Source organism: Anopheles stephensi, chromosome 2 (genome assembly GCF_013141755.1).
Source record: "Anopheles stephensi strain Indian chromosome 2, UCI_ANSTEP_V1.0, whole genome shotgun sequence".
NCBI classification, from domain to species: domain Eukaryota; kingdom Metazoa; phylum Arthropoda; class Insecta; order Diptera; family Culicidae; genus Anopheles; species Anopheles stephensi.
Genome location: NC_050202.1, coordinates 71,815,025 through 71,832,012, shown reverse-complemented (window position 1 = coordinate 71,832,012; position 16,988 = coordinate 71,815,025). Strand labels below are relative to the sequence as shown.

The window sequence follows — 16,988 nt, the reverse complement described above, 5'->3', positions numbered from 1 at the left end:
AAAGAACCCTCCCGGAAATGATCCCCTTTGAAGAATGTTGGCACTTTCGAAGAAAGCCAATTAAATGAGTGGGCCTCTCAGCCTTAGAGCCAGGGTTCGGTAAAATTAAAGACGGCATCTTGAATCATTTCAATACTCACTTAACCGCCAGCACGATCTCACCCGCTTTTCAAGTCACAGTTCACGGAGAAAGTATTTAACCGGGATGTTAATCATACCTCATCGCGTACCGGTTATGATGGACAGACAACTACCCGGACCGAAACCAGGAGGGAACCTCTATCGTTCAGGCGCGTTTGTATTCGGTTTGACGCCTTTGCAGACGCTTCAGTGGCAGACGCTTCTGTTTGCGACGATGGTGCACGTTGAACATCTGTTGATTTGCCAGCGCCGGGAGAAACATCTTGCACACAATCAAAGTTTCTCGTCCCGGTAAACCTCCTTGGGCCATTTTTAACGGGAAAGTTCATCAAAAACATCCCCGGCGCCCCCCTCCCCCCGAGGCGCCCCCGGCCAACCACACGCGCAGGCACGAAACGCATGGCAGAACGGGTTATAAATTAATTACTGTAAAATTTTCTATTACCATAATGAATCATTGATTAAATTAGCCGGAAGGTAGCAAAAACCCGCGCCAACCGCACTTCTGCGCTGCGCTACTTCTGTGTGGCTAGCGAACGGCTGGCTACCACTGTCCCAACAGTGGTACAATGGCCGGCTCGGGCCTTCAAAATTTGTGGTCTGCAGGCAAATCAATTACGGGGCCCGCAAAGCGATGGTGAAATATTAAGACGATCTTTTCACTTCCTGCCCACCACCATCAATTGTGTGTGTGTGTGTGCACACAATCGAATTATTAATGCGAGTACGCACGGGCGCTCGGCCAAAGGCTGGCCCGTGCATTGTCTGGACAGATCAAAAGGATGAACCTTGCTCTTGTGTTCTGGTGTTGCTCTTAAATAAATGCATGAATAATTACCGTCGTTCAGGGTAGAAAGAAGCAGAACAATTATGAGGTTCTTTTCAGCTAAGGGACTTGGGTCCATTTTTTACTTCAAACTGTACGAACAAAGCCTATTGTAACTTATAGGATTATTCCTAGCTAGAAGCTCAATTAAAAAAGGGCAAAGAAATTAGGATATTTTAAAACACTTTCGAATAGTTCCTGGAATTTTCTCGCAAGGAAATTGCTAGAAACCGATCTTTTGTAACCGTTTATTAGAGGATTTACGCATTGCATACCTTCAGGCGTTTTTAATAACAAGAACGACCTGTTCCAGATTTTCGTCAAACAAATGACTAAATTATATTTTGCTCTTCTCCATGTAATCGATTTTTCAACTTCAACCACTAGCCAGCATGCAAAGAGAGAACATTATAACCCATTCGTCCGTGGTTCGATGCATATTAAATACGACAAACATCTTGGTGCTACCACCTTTCCCGCACGACCCGGACATGACCACAAACAATTACGCTATCTGCCCGTAAAATGGCCCGTCGCCAACCGAGAGTGGTGGAGCAGGGGGAGGCGGTCAACTTCCCGTAGAATGCCGTTCGCCAAACGTCGTCGTCGTGGTCGAGTTTTTCGCTGCCAACGTCGCAATGCCGTGATGCACAATCAGGCTCAATTGACCGCAAAGAAGCGTCCTTATTTTATCTCGAGTGGGTAGTTGCTTTTTATTATTGGCCAATGGCTGTAGAGGGTGTGCGCATTTTTATTTTATTTTCTTTTGTAAAGCATTATTTCCGTTTGAAGGGACTAGCTCCCCAGTGAAAATGTGCAAAGAATTGCGGAAGTGAAATTTATTTTCCTTCCAATTTAGTTGTTAAAAAATATTAAAAATAATTTCTGTTCTGCTTTTTTAATAATTTTTATCTATTCTCTACACAACAGCACGCTCTCGTCAAAGGCAATTGGCTCGGAATGTTGGCTTTCATTACTCTCTTTCAACCACGTTTACTATCACCCCATTCCGGTATAACGTTTATCGACACATACTGCACTAACATTAAACGAATAGCAAGATGTTAGGAACTCATTCAATTGATTTCCGCCTACCCTATCGTTAGAAGCCAATAGCCATGGGCGATTGCTGAACGGCCATCTTTTTTTCGGTATGTGTGTGTGTGTTCTACTTCCTGTCTGCTTCGTTCGTGCATTATTTCCGTATCTCTCCTTCACCATCATTATTCTACTCTTCTGAACCAGGGTAGACCGGGAAATGCCTCCGATCGCCACCAGGACGACAAGCGTTAACGATAGCAATGATCATTTTCCGGAACATTACCGACGCTCGTTTGTTCGGTAGATTGGATGCATTGGCCACACACTTTGCCGCCGCTGCTAGCGGGTCACTAGCCGGTCACTAGCGGTCAACGGACACACGCGGTAAAGGCGAACGATGGCGAACGTGATTTAACGTGAGTATACCTGTGCGTACTGGATACATTGGGTAAATAGGGTGCTTGGTACACCTTTAAAATGTTATCTATTTTGGAAGGTTTGGCATTAGGGATACCCTTCTTAAAGCTAGCTTTTCCTTAGAAAAGTTGCAGGAAATTTTGCTGACCACTGCTTCTGAATCTAATTAAAATTATGCTTTTTGGTTAAATTATCATGCTACTGAGTCATGCCCACCATACAATAACATTCACAGGCTGACTGCTTTAGTATGAATTATATCCAAGCAATCCGTTTTAATGGATCAAAATTACAGCACGCAAACCGACGCCGTAAAGTATGCAATAGGCAAGAAACATTCTGTTTCCAGCAAATTTGAATTCGTTAACGGTTATTTTATGCCTTTAAAAAATTTCCAAGCTGACGAGAAATTTTTAACATGAAAATACCTTTAAAGAACATAAATTTTACACGAAATCTAGCACACCGAAGAACGCGAATTCCTTTCCTTCAACTAACCAAACTGATTACGATGATCAATCAAAATGCGCTACGGGCAAAAAGTGAGTGTGTGTGTGTAATGAAGCGCAAAAGTTATGCACTAGCTCGCAATAATACTACTGCATCTAGGAGATAAAAAACTTATGCCGTAAAAAAAGAACTCGGTAGACACACGCACACACACACACAGAACGAACTCAGTAGTAAGCACAAGCAAAACTTCGCCAACGTCCGCAAAACATCGTTGCTGCAACAACACATTATGTCACAATTCCATCGCTGCCAGTGGATGGAACAAATCTTAGCCTTTCCCGGGACAAATTCGTCTTGGGATAAGTTTTTTCCCTCGCTTTCCATTGCCCGGGCATGGCGGGGGGGGGGGGGGGGGGAGACTAACAAACCTTCACTGTATTAAGCAAACCGAGCCAAATCCCGGACCGGGCCGGGTTGCTTCGGCCATAAACTTCAGATTCACTAAGTTTGTTTTGCGTTCGCACCCGGTTGCCCTCTGCTTCTGGTGTCTGTCTTTCGTGTTTCCGATAAAGACACCAAGAAAAAAAACAAACTTTTTTCTCGGTAGCACCTCCAACTGTGACGGGCTGGCTGGCTCGGGGAGTCGATGGGCAAGCAAGCCCGGTCATGTCATTTCGCTTATCATTTTTCGGTGTAGTGACAGACAGAGCGTTTTAAAATGCAGCGCCGTCGGTTGGTGGTTTCGGTCGCGAGCGGAGTCGCAAAGCACGGCCAGAAACATTTCCTTTCACTATAATCTCTACGACTTTGTTGCGTGACACTTTTGAGCAGCTCACACGATAAAGTGTGCTCGGGGTGAGGGGGGGGGGGTGGTTTGTGCTGGGAAAAGTGTTTCATAAATCTAGCCAACTTTGGCCACATTTATTAGTGTGGCGCAATGTTAAATGACTACGAAAGGAAGCATCCAACTCCCGAATAATACCATCGGTTTCAATAGTTGCACTAATGACTTTTCAGCACGAGTACAAATGCATGCGCCGTTCCCGGTTTTTTTTTTACAGGAAACATTCTAAAAACATTTGCACCTAGCTTTGAATATATCATACAATGTCATTTTCTGGGAATTTTCATCCAGCTCGAAATATGTGTGGTTCATTACTCAATTCCAGGTAATTCTATTGGAAACTGAGCAGAATGTTTTAGTGAGTGTAATATTTTTTATTAGAAATTACAAGAATAACAATTCATTCCGAGAAACACATACCGAGGAGCCCCCCGCAGCTAAATATAGCTTGCTGAAAATTGCTTAATAAATTTAATTAATTAATGTTGTAGAGCAGCAAACATGTGAATCGGTCTACAATCAGTTCTCCCGTGTGTGTGGTTTGGGAGGCTAATGCATTCTCTAACCAATGGTGTGGACCAGGCAATTTATGTTCTAAATATATATCTACTCGACCTAATTGGGGCCTGATTGAATACATTTTATCAGACAGCAAAGGTCGATCATTATATTGGCTCTTGAAACAGTTCTTTGAGCTGAGGTTTCTTGTGCAACTATTTTAGTATTTACACGTTTAAACTAGTGACGTCAAACTCACTATGGCTCGCAGGTCGGAAAATAAGAGAAAAAAATTGAAGCCTGACCAATATAATGTGAATAGTATATTAAATGAGATCGCAGAGAAAACTAAACTACATAACGTCAGCACCCGTGACCAAATCTCATCTAGTCCGTCACACTGTGCGCTGGGCAGATTATTGAGCTACAGGTAAAATCTAGTCAAAAAAAGCCAGAAAAGACAGGCCGAAGCCTTTCGAGGTTGTAGTGCCAAAAAAGAAGAAAAAACCGTGTGGTCTTCTCGATGATAAGTTGTCGTCGGTTTGTAGCAAAACAATCAGCTACAGTCAATGTGGATATCATCGACCACGCGGCTCTCGTAATCTGAAGCGACTGGGTCAATTAGATGTTGTATCGGTGCCGATATTGTGCTTTATCAGGTGCCATTTTTATTTTTCAACATTCCTTTGCGGACCGGTCTGGAAGGACTCGGATCAACCTAGGAGCGGAAGAAGCGGCCGCTCGGTACCTCGTCGGTTAGGGGGGCCTCGTTGCCCAGGGAAATCCTGTTGTTTCCATCTAATATCATAATTAGAGGGAAGCCTCAACTGCCATCCCGCTCGGGGCCTCCAACCATCCTGACACTGGAAATCGATGGCTACACGGCACGTTTCCTTGACATGCCTGATGGACGGTAACAAACCACTGAGGAAAGATAACCTTCGCACAACTTAAAAACATATCACTTATATATAAGATGAATACTTTGAGAAGCATCAATTATCTTCAAACAGTACTCTTATTTAAATATTTAATATTATTTTTACTTCGCCGTTGATGGCTGATTGTCCAGTGATTAATTTACAATACCTATAAGCCAAGAAGAATTTCGAGCCGATTTTAGGATTTGCTGCTAGTAGTAGTGTAGCAAACGTGCTGCAAAGCTCTGATGGCGCTATCCTGGATTACCATGTAAGTTGTGGAAGCATGAAGGGTCTTAATTCGTTAATGAAGTGAACTTATTGAGATGATCTTTCTTGATTTCGCTACTAATAATTCAACCATTATTTTATGTTGGTGATATCGGGGGAGACAATGATGCCGGTACGCGGACGATTGCGGTTTACAACAAATTAAAACTTATTTATTACATTACACTTATTACACTTATTACACACGCACACACACACACACGCTAAAACTTCGCTCGTCTAACGCGTCCTGTCTCGGCAGCGGCTGGATCAAGAAAGAGGCCGATCGGTCCCGAAGCCCGAACACGAAGGATGAACCGCATGGCACGTCGATCGCTGTCATCCGTTGACAGGACCGAGTAACGGCGTTACGGTCCGGGCCTCCGCTGCTTGGTCGAGTATACACTCAACACCTCCCCCTTTTAATTCAGCCGATACGCGCTGAACCTACGAGGCAGTCTTCTAGTCCTAGAAGATCGTCGTGGTAGCTGTGTCTGCTGGGTGTTGCTGCTGCCACTAGACGAAGCCGCTCGTTGTACCTCCGGTTGCACGGATGATGCTGGCGATGATGCCGGTGCTCGCTGAACCCCTGTCAGCGCCGGTGCTGCTGAAGATGAGGCTGGCTCCGTTGGCAGCGAAGCGGACGGCGACTGCTGACGAGACGTCAAACTCATCTCATCTAAAAGTAAACTAAGGGGAAATTGGTGCTGATCCATCTCGTTCCGTTCTGATGAGCTAGCGACACGGCGGCGGAGCTGATTCACATGACGCCGAAGTCTTCTCTGGTCGTGCGACACAACCTCGTACATGACGTTGCCAATTCTGCGAGCAATCCTCCCTGCTATCCAATTCCAAGAGTTTGCCCGATACACCTTGGCATACACTAAATCACCAGGCTGGTATTCACGAAAGTCATCCTTCGCTGTAGACTCCGATGCTGCAGGAGGGCGCAATAGATGATGAATTGTCCTGGTCGTTCTTCCAAACATCACTTCGGCTGGTGTGCGCTGGTCCAAAGCAGGATTTGGTGTTGAGCGATACGTGAGAAGAAACAAGTCCAGGGCCTCTTCAAGGGACACGTTCCTCGCCCGTATTTTCTTCAGTGATCGCTTGAAGGTATCCACAAATCGCTCTGCCTGGCCGTTGGACTGTGGATGAAAAGGCGGTGTGCGAACATGGTCGATGCCGTTACACTCACAGAACTCCTTGAAGGCCTCGCTGGAGAACTGGGTACCGTTGTCGCTGACCAATGTAACTGGCGGTCCAAATCTGGCAAATATTCCTCGCAAAATAGATATTGTAGCGAATGAGGTAATACTTGCAGTTTTAATGATTTCCGGCCACTTGGAGTAGGCATCTACCGCAATCAGGAAATAGGCTCCCTCCACAGGTCCAGCGTAATCGATGTGTACGCGGTGCCAAGGCCCAGGTGGCTTCGGCCAACATGATGGTATCTGGGATGGTGGTGATTTCGCCGCAGCCTGGCATGCTTCGCATGAAGCAACTCGATCGGCGATGTCGCTGTCCAATGATGGCCAATACACGAAACTGCGTGCAATCGCCTTCATTCGCTGGATGCCCGGATGCCCTTGATGAAGCTGTCTAAGGCATCTCTGCTGCAAAGCTGCGGGAATCACAATCCTCTCTCCGAAGAGGATACAGTCGCCAACGGTCGTCAGTGCTTCCCTTCTGTTGTGGAATTGGGCCAATTCCGCACCATAACTGACCTTGCCTGGCCAACCCGATTGGACGTAGCGGTACACTTCGCGCAGTAGAGGGTCCTTTTCCGTAGCTGCTGCAACTTCTTCGCGATCATGTACTCCTGCTCCGGTTTCGCGTGCTTGCTGATGAGCCGCGACAGCAGGTCTGCATTGCCGAATTTATCCGTGGGTATGTACTCGATTTCGAAGTCGTATAGCTGCAGCGCTAGAGCGAACCGCTGCAGCCGGTTGGCAGTATACACAGGAATTCCCTTTTTTGATCCAAAGATGCGCAGCAATGGCTTGTGGTCGGTTTGGAGGCGGAAATGCCTGCCATAAAGCATCTTGTGGAATCGGGTTACTGCAAAGATGATAGCCAGTCCTTCGCGGTCAATCTGGCTGTACCCCTCTTCTGCTTTCGTTAGAGCCCGTGACGCGTGCTGCACCACCTTTATTGATCCATCCGGAAACTTGTGGCTAATGGTGGCTCCGAGCCCAACCGATGAGGCGTCTGCGGCTACTATAATTTCAGCCGTAGGGTCATAATGTGTCAGAAGCAGATCAGACTTTAATATTTCCTTGAACTTTCTGAAGGCCTCTCCGCACTGCTTCGTCCATACAAACTGATTGCCATCTTTCAACAAGTTATCCAGGGGGTATCTCAAATTCCGCATGTTAGGCACAAATTTTCCGTAGTAATTAATGGCACCCAAAAACGAGCGGACTTCATTCACATTTGATGGAGCTGGTAGGTTTACAATAGCATAAATTTTCTTTGGATTCGGTCTAAGGCCAGTACGATCAATTATGTGCCCGAGGTACTCTATCTGATGCGTCTTAAAAGCACACTTCTCAGCTTTGATAGTAAACCCAAATTCTTTAATACGCTGAAGCACCTTGTTGAGATTTTCATCGTGCTCTTCTTCAGTTCTTCCCCCGACAACAACGTCGTCCAGATAGCCAGAAGTGTAACACAATCCGGCGAGCATCGCATCCATTATCTGCTGGAACGCGGCTGGCGCAACCTTTAATCCAGGAGGCAGACGATTGTAAAGGTAAAGACCTCGATGCGTGTTGATCGTTAAAAGGGGCCTGTAACGCTCTTCAATCTCAACTTGCAAAAATGCGTCTGACAAATCCACTTTGCTAAAAAATTTGCAATGGGCCAATCTTGCAAAAATATCATCGGGGAGCGGTAACGGATATTCATGCGGACGCAACGCATCGTTCAACCCCGTCGAATAATCGCCGCAGATTCGAATAGCTCCACTGCTTTTGCGTACGACGACTATTGGTGTCGCCCATTCCGAGTAATCAACAGGTGTGATCACATTCATCTTGACCAGGCGATCGAGCTCTTCCTCTACTGTAGCCTGCATTGCGTATGCAACCGGTCGCTTCGGGCGGAACACTGGACGGCAATTATCCTTAAGCTGCAGCTTGATCTGCGCTTTCGTGCAAAGCCCTGTGCCACGAAAAACTTCCGGAAAACGGCTCTGCAACTCCTTGCAGAGAATCTGAATCTGTGCGGTCGTCGAAACTTTGGCGCAAAACACATCCATTGGAACGGCGCTAAGAGCAAAAAGGTCAATCAAGTCTGCTCCCAGTAACAATAAATCGACTTGAGCCACACGGATGATCGCCGGCTTTGTAGCATTGCAAATGGCAACCTCTGCTCTAAACTCGCCAAGTAGCTCCAGCCTTTCATTAGAGGCAGTCTTTGCGCAAACGGTAGGCTGCACCAATGACGGCTTCCCTACTTTCTCCCACGCTGAACGACCTATGACCGATATATCTGAACCCGTATCTAGCTGCAACCGGATGCCAACTCCATTGATGGAAACTTCCACAAACTTGCGACTAGCCCGTACGCTGCACACCGTGACGGTTTTAGCAAATCGCGTTGGGCGATAAAACTTTCGGCCAGCCCGATGCTTCTGCTTGCGGCAGCGTTCCTCCAGATGACCAACTTCACCGCATTCACGACACTTATGGTTAGTATGCGGACAATCCTTCACCCAATGCAAAGCTCCACAGAACCAACAAGGGTTACTTGGTTTTCCCGACCGGTCATCACGATGTATGGGACGCGAGCGCAATCCTTTGCCGCGAAACCCATGATGGCTACGGCGCGCGCCATTTTGAATTGCCAACACTCGCTCCTCTTTTTCTCCAATGATCATCGCATTTTGCTTCTTTAATGCCACCAGACGACTACACTCCGCCGATAATTGCTCGAGGGTGATTTCAGCATGTTCCTCGATACGCGAGAGCAGCTTTACCCGAAAATCTCTATCCGTGTCTTCTTTCAGCCCACATACAAAAATCAGACACTTGAGCTGTTCTTCACCCATGCGGTTCAGCTCAAAATCAACACATGCCCGATTGACTCGACATGCGTAGGCCAAAAAATCCTCAGCTTTCGTTTTGACGATTTGCATGCATTTGTAGCGTTTAGTTAAAAGGGATTCTGCCTTGCCGAAAATGGCCTTCAATTTTTCCACGGTAGCCTCAAATGTTAAATCGCGGGGATTACGGGGTAAAATGTAATTCACGTACCTCTCATGCTCCATTGATCCTAGCTTCCGCATAAGCATTCGTACCTTGGCCGCATCGTCAATCCTGGCTGCATCACTGACGAACAGATCCTCGTAGCGCGAGTACCACGCCTCGAACGTTAGACCGGCTTCAGCCTCGAAGCGGAATTCGGTGATGTTTCTCGCCAGCGAGTCCAGGATTTGCTCCGGATTGGCTGGAGCTGACCGATGCTGCTGCTGCGGTTGCGACGCGATTTCCGATACTAGTGGTTGCTGCTGTGATGCACTTGGCGGATGCACTACTGGTAGCTGCTGCTGCGATGCGTTTGTGGGCAGTGATGCTGGCGGCTGTTGCTCAATTTTTGTCATTAATTGGCGTAGAAGCTGCATTATTTGATACATTGTTGGCTCACCGTTTTGTGACACGCCTGGTAGCGATGGCGGGTGCTGCATCGAAGCGGCTGGAGCGAGCGATGGCGGATGAAGGCTTGTGGGCGCTGATGATAGCGATGGCGAAAAATGTACCGAGGACGCTTGAGATCCCTGCTGCTCGACCGCTGGAGCGTTTGACGGGAGCGGTTGGCCGTATCCGGGTTGTAGTAACGCAGTACCCGGGGTTTCGAACTGCTGCGAGAGACGGCGCTGCTCTTCCTCCATCGATGAGTCCGTACGACGGCGTTTGCGTGAGGAAGGAATTGTTGCTCTGCGTGTGTATCACTTTTTTTTACCAAATTTCCTCGCCGCCACTTTTATGTTGGTGATATCGGGGGAGACAATGATGCCGGTACGCGGACGATTGCGGTTTACAACAAATTAAAACTTATTTATTACATTACACTTATTACACTTATTACACACGCACACACACACACACGCTAAAACTTCGCTCGTCTAACGCGTCCTGTCTCGGCAGCGGCTGGATCAAGAAAGAGGCCGATCGGTCCCGAAGCCCGAACACGAAGGATGAACCGCATGGCACGTCGATCGCTGTCATCCGTTGACAGGACCGAGTAACGGCGTTACGGTCCGGGCCTCCGCTGCTTGGTCGAGTATACACTCAACACATTACGCTAGTTGTCTTCAAGTACAGCTTAGTTTACTCTAATTTACACGACAAATCGTAGTACAATTCTAGCAGTAATAAACTAAAGTAAATACCAAATTACCTAAACAGTGCGCCCAAAACATCATCCTATTAGTTGATGTTGATTTCTGTTTACGCACGGCTCCAAACAATCAATCACGGCAATACACATACACCCGTGAAACTATTGCGCGCTATCGCCCAAAACACAACACCGATCGATCGATTGCTGTAAGCTTCACCCTAGACCCCCCTTCCTCGCCCCCCCACCCCCCCTTCTCAGTCAACCCTACCCACGCTCCCGACCCAAACTTTTACGGGGTGCGTGCCACATCGGCCCAAAGCCGGCGTACCGGAGCAAACGTAAAACTTTTCCCATTTGCCTACCATAAACACGCCGGAATTACCCTTCGACGCTTCATTTAATGGGATAGTGAGACAAAACGACGGCCGTTGATGAAACGGAACAGGACACACACACACAAACGAAAACAACAACATAAACGGGGTAAGACAAACACGGGCAGCCGCGCTATGATTTCCAATCGGTGAAAACGATAAAAAAAACGGCAAACTATAAAAAAACGAAAGAAAGATCGTGCCAGCTGTGGCAGCAGAACGAACGGAGGGGGGGCAAAACGCAAATCAACAAACTAACGGTGGTGAAAAGAGGGGGGGGGGGGGCAGTATCACCGCTCCTCCTTCCCGAGGGAGTATCTCTTGTATTTTATTATTCCACTCTTATCTGATTGATTCGATACGGACGCTTCAAACTAAAAGATAGCGAAGCGCCGACGCAAGCGTTCGTTTGGCAAGCGATGAGGGGACCACCAGGTGAGCTTTGGGCTTTTTTATTTTATTGACAAATTTATTACCCTTTGTAAAGGAGTAATACGGTCCTCGCGAGGCGTTCAAAGATGACAAAAAGCATTGGTGTAAGAATTGGATAAAAAACAGGCAAAAATGAATATAAAACAGAGGAACGATGTAAACAATAAAGTAATATGCTAATTAAACCCATGAAGCAAAACGCACAAGGATTTTTACATTAAAGTTTGTACAAATTGATACTGTAAAAAAAAATGTGTGGAGCATCCTTCTAAATTCTAACCTCCATATGAATAATAAAGGCGCTTCAGCACTGTTGTTGAATAATGTATAAAAATATTGCACACACACACTAGGCAACAGATTTTTGTATCGATTTAACTTCCAGATATGCGTGTTTGTTTTTTTTTTTGTTACACACCGATCGAGACTTTTTTTTTGGTTCTATTCCAACGGATCATCCCCACCAGCACAGCCCATAGCGCGCATAAGTTGCATATGCACACAGTTGCAGCGCGTGTTAGCATATTTTATTTCGCGCTGTTTGCGCGCTACGCAAACCACGCATTGTCGTCGTGCATTATTTAGCTCGCTAACCAGCAATAAACCGACCTGCACATGCAGAGAGCTAAGGTTTCACACTGCAAAACCACCAGCTATCGTGGTGCGGGCCAAGGCAAACCAACCAAAACGGACGACGGTGACGAGAGCGCGTGTGGCTAGTCGGTGGTTTTGTTCGACTGGTGGGTACACTCTGTTGCGCTTAGGACCGGAAATGGGGTCCGGGTTGTCTGTTTGTGTTTTTTTTTTTTTTTTTTTTTGACAAGCAACAAGTTCAACCGGGAATAGAATATTAGCGACCAGCACGATCGATGGTTGTATTCATGAGAAAATATGCTCACGTGTTTTAATGCGAAAAACTAGGAATTGGATTGGAATTTTATTAAAATACTTAAAAGTCGTATATGCGAGGTTCACTTATTTGATCAACCTTAGTTAGAGATTTCAATTTTTATTTCAAATAAGTAAGCGAACACGGGGTGGTCCTAGGCGATAGTGGCGCCGGTATTCACTATCCTTACAATCCTCGAAACCGCTCACGATCCAGCGCCTGCCAATCCATTATCTCGGCCGTTCTGGCGGGCGCTTCAACACCATCATTCCATCACAGTTTGGGCCTACCACGCCAACTCTTTCTGTGTGGACGGCCTAAAAGAACTTTACGGGCTGGGTCGTCCGGTGTCATTCTCATGACATGGCCAGCCCACCGGAGCCTGGTGAGTCTAATTCGCTGCACGATGGTGAGATCATCGTACAGCTCGTAGAGCTCGTCGCTGTAGCAGCTCCAAATTCCTTCAGAGCATCTTCCACTCGAACGCGGCTAAGATGGTTTTGGTCAGTTTTGGTCAGAGTCCGTATCGGCGTATGTGAGCAGTGGGGCTATAAATGTCGTGGATAAAATCGAATCAGAGAGTCGAGGATCTAGAACAAGATCCGCAAGGTCCATCCATTATGCTGGCCAGCTTCTGATAATAGGAACGGTAAATAAAAAAAACTCAGAACAAATCAGCTCCATTGACCCTTACCTGGATCGCTATACTGGTTGGTAAAGATAAAATCGTTCCCTGCAGAAAAAAGTATTATAATAATACAGTTAATGATAAAATGAACCTTTGATTAACACTCTGACAACGCATACTCTGATTAATTTCCGAAGGATGTGTTCAAATTCTGAAGAAACCCCTAAAGGAATCTTATACATTCATGTGGTCAAAATAATTATTTACTTCTCATACGTACGATTCTCAGAGGATCTCATAAGTAAATATAAAAGTCATGTTGTAGCTGACCGTTGCTACATTAGAAGCCACATCGATCGATCGTTGTACACGATCCTTCCTGTTAAACATAAGTACAGCACATAGTTCACCAACACAAACAACACTAGAAGCACCAGGTGTATGTGGCTAGAAACGAATCGCAAACTTACAAAAGTTTACGACAAAAAAACCTCCCAAAAAAGATCGAAAATTGCCTCCGAAGTGGACCAATAAAATGGAAAGGTAAAAGGTAAGGCAATTCGTGGTACGCTAAGAGCGTACGTCACCGAGGCACATCTTCATCCAATGCATTCCGCTAATGAACTAATTAAGCCCATTCGGTCTGCGTAGCCTTAATCCGGTTTGCGGAAAGGATTTGCGCCTTACGGTACGGTACGGTATAGAATATCATACATCAGCTTCCTACCACCGTTACCTTTTTCGGGACCGGCGGGGTCTGTTCCGTGCTTCCCACATCTCGGACATGTCATCTCGTTTTTCACGTTACACACTTTAATTGGATTTTGAAGAGGTCGTTAGGCAATTAAAAGTTTTCTCGTGACTTTTTCATATCACTCGCAACAAAAAAAAAAACAGAACAGATCCATGGCTACCTAACCTACGAACATCGAACGTATGGCACATTAAACGGGACGGATGGAAAGATTTGTCTTGCTCAGAGAGAAGTGATGACCATGAAATAAAATCTGACTCTGACTTGTCTTTTGCTTTCTGTCTGACTTTTAAAGCTGTATGCCTCACTGTAAGTTCATCAATAACTTGTATCATTTACGTAAAATATCTCACAGCATCCCATCTCATTTTACCAGCGTACCTTGAGCGAAAAGTTTTAATGATTGTCGCCAGCGCACGCCGGTCGAAAACTATCGCGCAGCAGGCAACTAAATCGAACCCGTCAGCAACACAACAACGTACACACCATGGTCCAGAATTTGTTGATGAATAATAGCTTCTTGATCCAACGCTGGCGGCCATTGTTCATCCAGCTCGCCCATTTCCAGCGCCCAGTTTCGGATGGATGGATGGCGCCCGTTCATGCTGGCGAACATCGGGTATCTAATTTCGATTAACCGTCGTCTATAGCGAACCTCATTAAGAGTTTCCTGATCAAACACAGGGAACGTGAACTAGCGAGGTAATAGATATCTTGCATTAGCTCCTGTACCGGGCCGGTGCTACACGTGCCAAAAGGAAGCATAGGGAGTAGTGGAGTACCGTGGCTCAAACTTACCGCAGGAGCGAAACTGTTACTCTACTCGTTGATGGTAAAGTTACTTCATCGTGGTGGTTGTCAAAATAAAACTTTTATTTACACTTTACAGTACGTGGCGTTTAGCTGTTGTACTCGTAAAATGTTCTTCTAAAGCAGCTGGCTAACTGCCGCGTAATTCTAGCTTTTAAAATATTCACCTCAATTTAAAACGCTATCCGCCTAAATGTAGGCAAGCTCCGAACAGCCATCTCCCTGGCAACGCGTCACCATCCTTAGCTTAGCTTAGCAACAGAAAATTTCATTCCACAGTCAATCAATTTAAGTGAAGGAAAAACAGCTTCAAATTGTTAGCAAATTATTCCCGCCAACGTTTATTAAATCACAATCAAATGCCGTTTTTTTTTCTTCTTTGGGAGTGGGGGGACTCAAAAGCCATGGCTGTGTCACCCAGCAACACTAGTCGCTGCGCTCATTAGGCAGAAGCAAATCATCATTCCGTTATAACTTCCGGATCGGCTGTTGCCGATCGTTCAGCGTACTCGCTATTTATCAGCTCATCATCACCACGACCGATCTTAACCCTAGCCGGTTGATGAATACTCAAGCTTCCATCTAAAACCACTTACCAGAACTGCTCTGCTGTCCGCGCGCTCGAGCCGTGGAGCACGCGAATCAAATCCAATTTCGCCACAAAATCACACGAATCTGTGCCGGAGGAGATGAAATCGAAAAGAGGATTAGCGATGAGGTAAGCGACTTTTGGTAATGTTTCCTTTAGATTTGAGCGACAGATTGGCCCATTTCATCGGTAGTTTTTCGTTAACAATTTAAAATACTTATTTTTCCCCACGATAGACCGATAGAGAGCTTTCATTCCGATGAAACAGACCACCGTACAAACCCGTGTCGGCGAAACGGGCACTCTTTCTTGGAAGAACTATTTTTACCATCACCGACTCATCGGTTGAAGTTTCCACGTTTTTTCCCCGTTTTTCGGTGTAGGCTACATAAATATCTCAAGATGCAATACGCCCCTCGTGGGCTTCGGGGCGTGAGTGGGTTTTTCTCCTTGTGTGTGTGTGCCATCCCATCTTCAGCTGCAAAATCCTCTTTGCAAGCCGTGGAAGGTCGTGTGCGCGGAACCGGGGCGAGAAACGCAGAAACACTGCACCAAACAGAACGCTCCCCATGGACCAACCGATTGCCCGACGATTAATTATTAAACCGCACTTCAGCGAAGATTTGCTTTGCTTACGCCGGCAAACCGCAAAGCTTCTTACGGTTCCTTATTGTCCGCGAACGTCTCTCGTTTACCACGCGCCCCGACCCGGCCACGGTACGGTGAAAGCAGTTTTCTTTCCGAAACCGAAAAAACTGGCCATAACAACCTTCCCCAAACCGAGGAAGCTAATCACACAACGGACGGCAAGGCATGAGATGGGAGGAAAAAGGAAGACCGCGGGTGTATGATTACTTGCCACCATTCAGCCTCCCGACTGTCCGACGGGCCCGAGAAGTGTTTGCGAATGATGATTCTGCTCATCATCAGCGGCAAGCAGCGGACCTCGGAAAGGCCACGAACCGCCAGACAAAAACCCGGTGGTGTGCTCGTGGTGGTCATCAAACGTTTGGCTTGATTTCCGTGGGGATTTTGCTGGGTTTTTTGCTTTGACCGTTGTCTTTCTCTCACTTTCTTAACAGTCATCTTGAGGCTCGGCTGCGAGCTACCACCTACCACCCTTCGGGGTTTTCGGCCCTCGGTGTGGTTTCTCTTTTCAGGTACCGAGAGTGAAGTAGGTTTAATTTATTGACTCGAGGTTGGCTTCATTTTTCGCGCTAAATTCCAACCTTTCCTCCCATTGCGACGGCGAATCTGCCAGTCATGATCAAAGCGGCGACGAACTGTTGTGCTGCTCCCGCTCGGCTTTTATACTTGAAACGAATATCGTTCTAGATTGGGTAGCTGAAATGGGGCAAAGAAGAAAAAGAAATCATAATTGATAATGAAACACGTGGGCAGAAGAAGGCTCCCGCTTTGGTTGGGAAACTATTTGTACCTCATTTACCGTCAACTAGGTGGACGACACGGAAATTTTAGATAGAGAAATGTGTTTAATATACCAGGATCGTTTCCAAAACTTATCAGGGGAATAAAGAACCGTAAACATTACAAATATGAATTCAAGCTTATACAGAGTTTCTCAACTTATTTAGAATTATTGCTGAAGCGAATAGGTCGACGTCAGAGACGTAATCGACTCGACAAGCAGCTTCTAGAGGGATCCTAATAACTTAATGATACTCCCATTTTCGTTAGAAAATTTTGATAAAGCTCTATTTTAAGTATTAAATCAGCAAAAGTGTGTCACGGAAGT

General features: G+C 46.2%; 1 protein-coding gene across 9 annotated transcripts; it reads right to left on the bottom strand.

Moving 5' to 3' along the window:
- Nucleotides 1–5,513: 5,513 nt before the first annotated feature.
- Nucleotides 5,514–10,738, bottom strand: LOC118504676 (uncharacterized protein K02A2.6-like). 9 transcript variants are annotated; one of them, XM_036039473.1, is made up of 3 exons: nt 9,590–10,734; nt 6,733–7,142; nt 5,514–6,558 (listed from the first exon to the last, which is right to left on the bottom strand). In XM_036039473.1, the coding sequence occupies exons 1-3, from the start codon at nt 10,302–10,304 to the stop codon at nt 5,833–5,835; spliced, it is 1,851 nt and encodes a 616-aa protein (XP_035895366.1). In that variant the 5' UTR covers nt 10,305–10,734; the 3' UTR covers nt 5,514–5,832. The 9 variants fall into 9 exon arrangements, with proteins under 9 accessions (XP_035895366.1, XP_035895365.1, XP_035895367.1 ...); XM_036039474.1 differs by having other exon boundaries at nt 6,428–6,558; nt 6,645–7,142; nt 9,590–10,737; XM_036039478.1 differs by lacking the exon at nt 5,514–6,558 and having other exon boundaries at nt 7,055–7,142; nt 9,590–9,599; nt 9,670–10,738.
- Nucleotides 10,739–16,988: the final 6,250 nt, after the last annotated feature.

Coding starts and splice junctions, on each gene's coding strand:
- LOC118504676 (XM_036039472.1), bottom strand. CDS start 10,304: ATGGAGGAAGAGCAGCGCCGTCTCTCGCAGCAGTTCGAAACCCCGGGT. Junction 7,143..9,589: donor AAAATTGAAGGCCATTTTCG/GCAAGGCAGAAT, acceptor CGGGTTGGCCAG/GCAAGGTCAGTTATGGTGCG.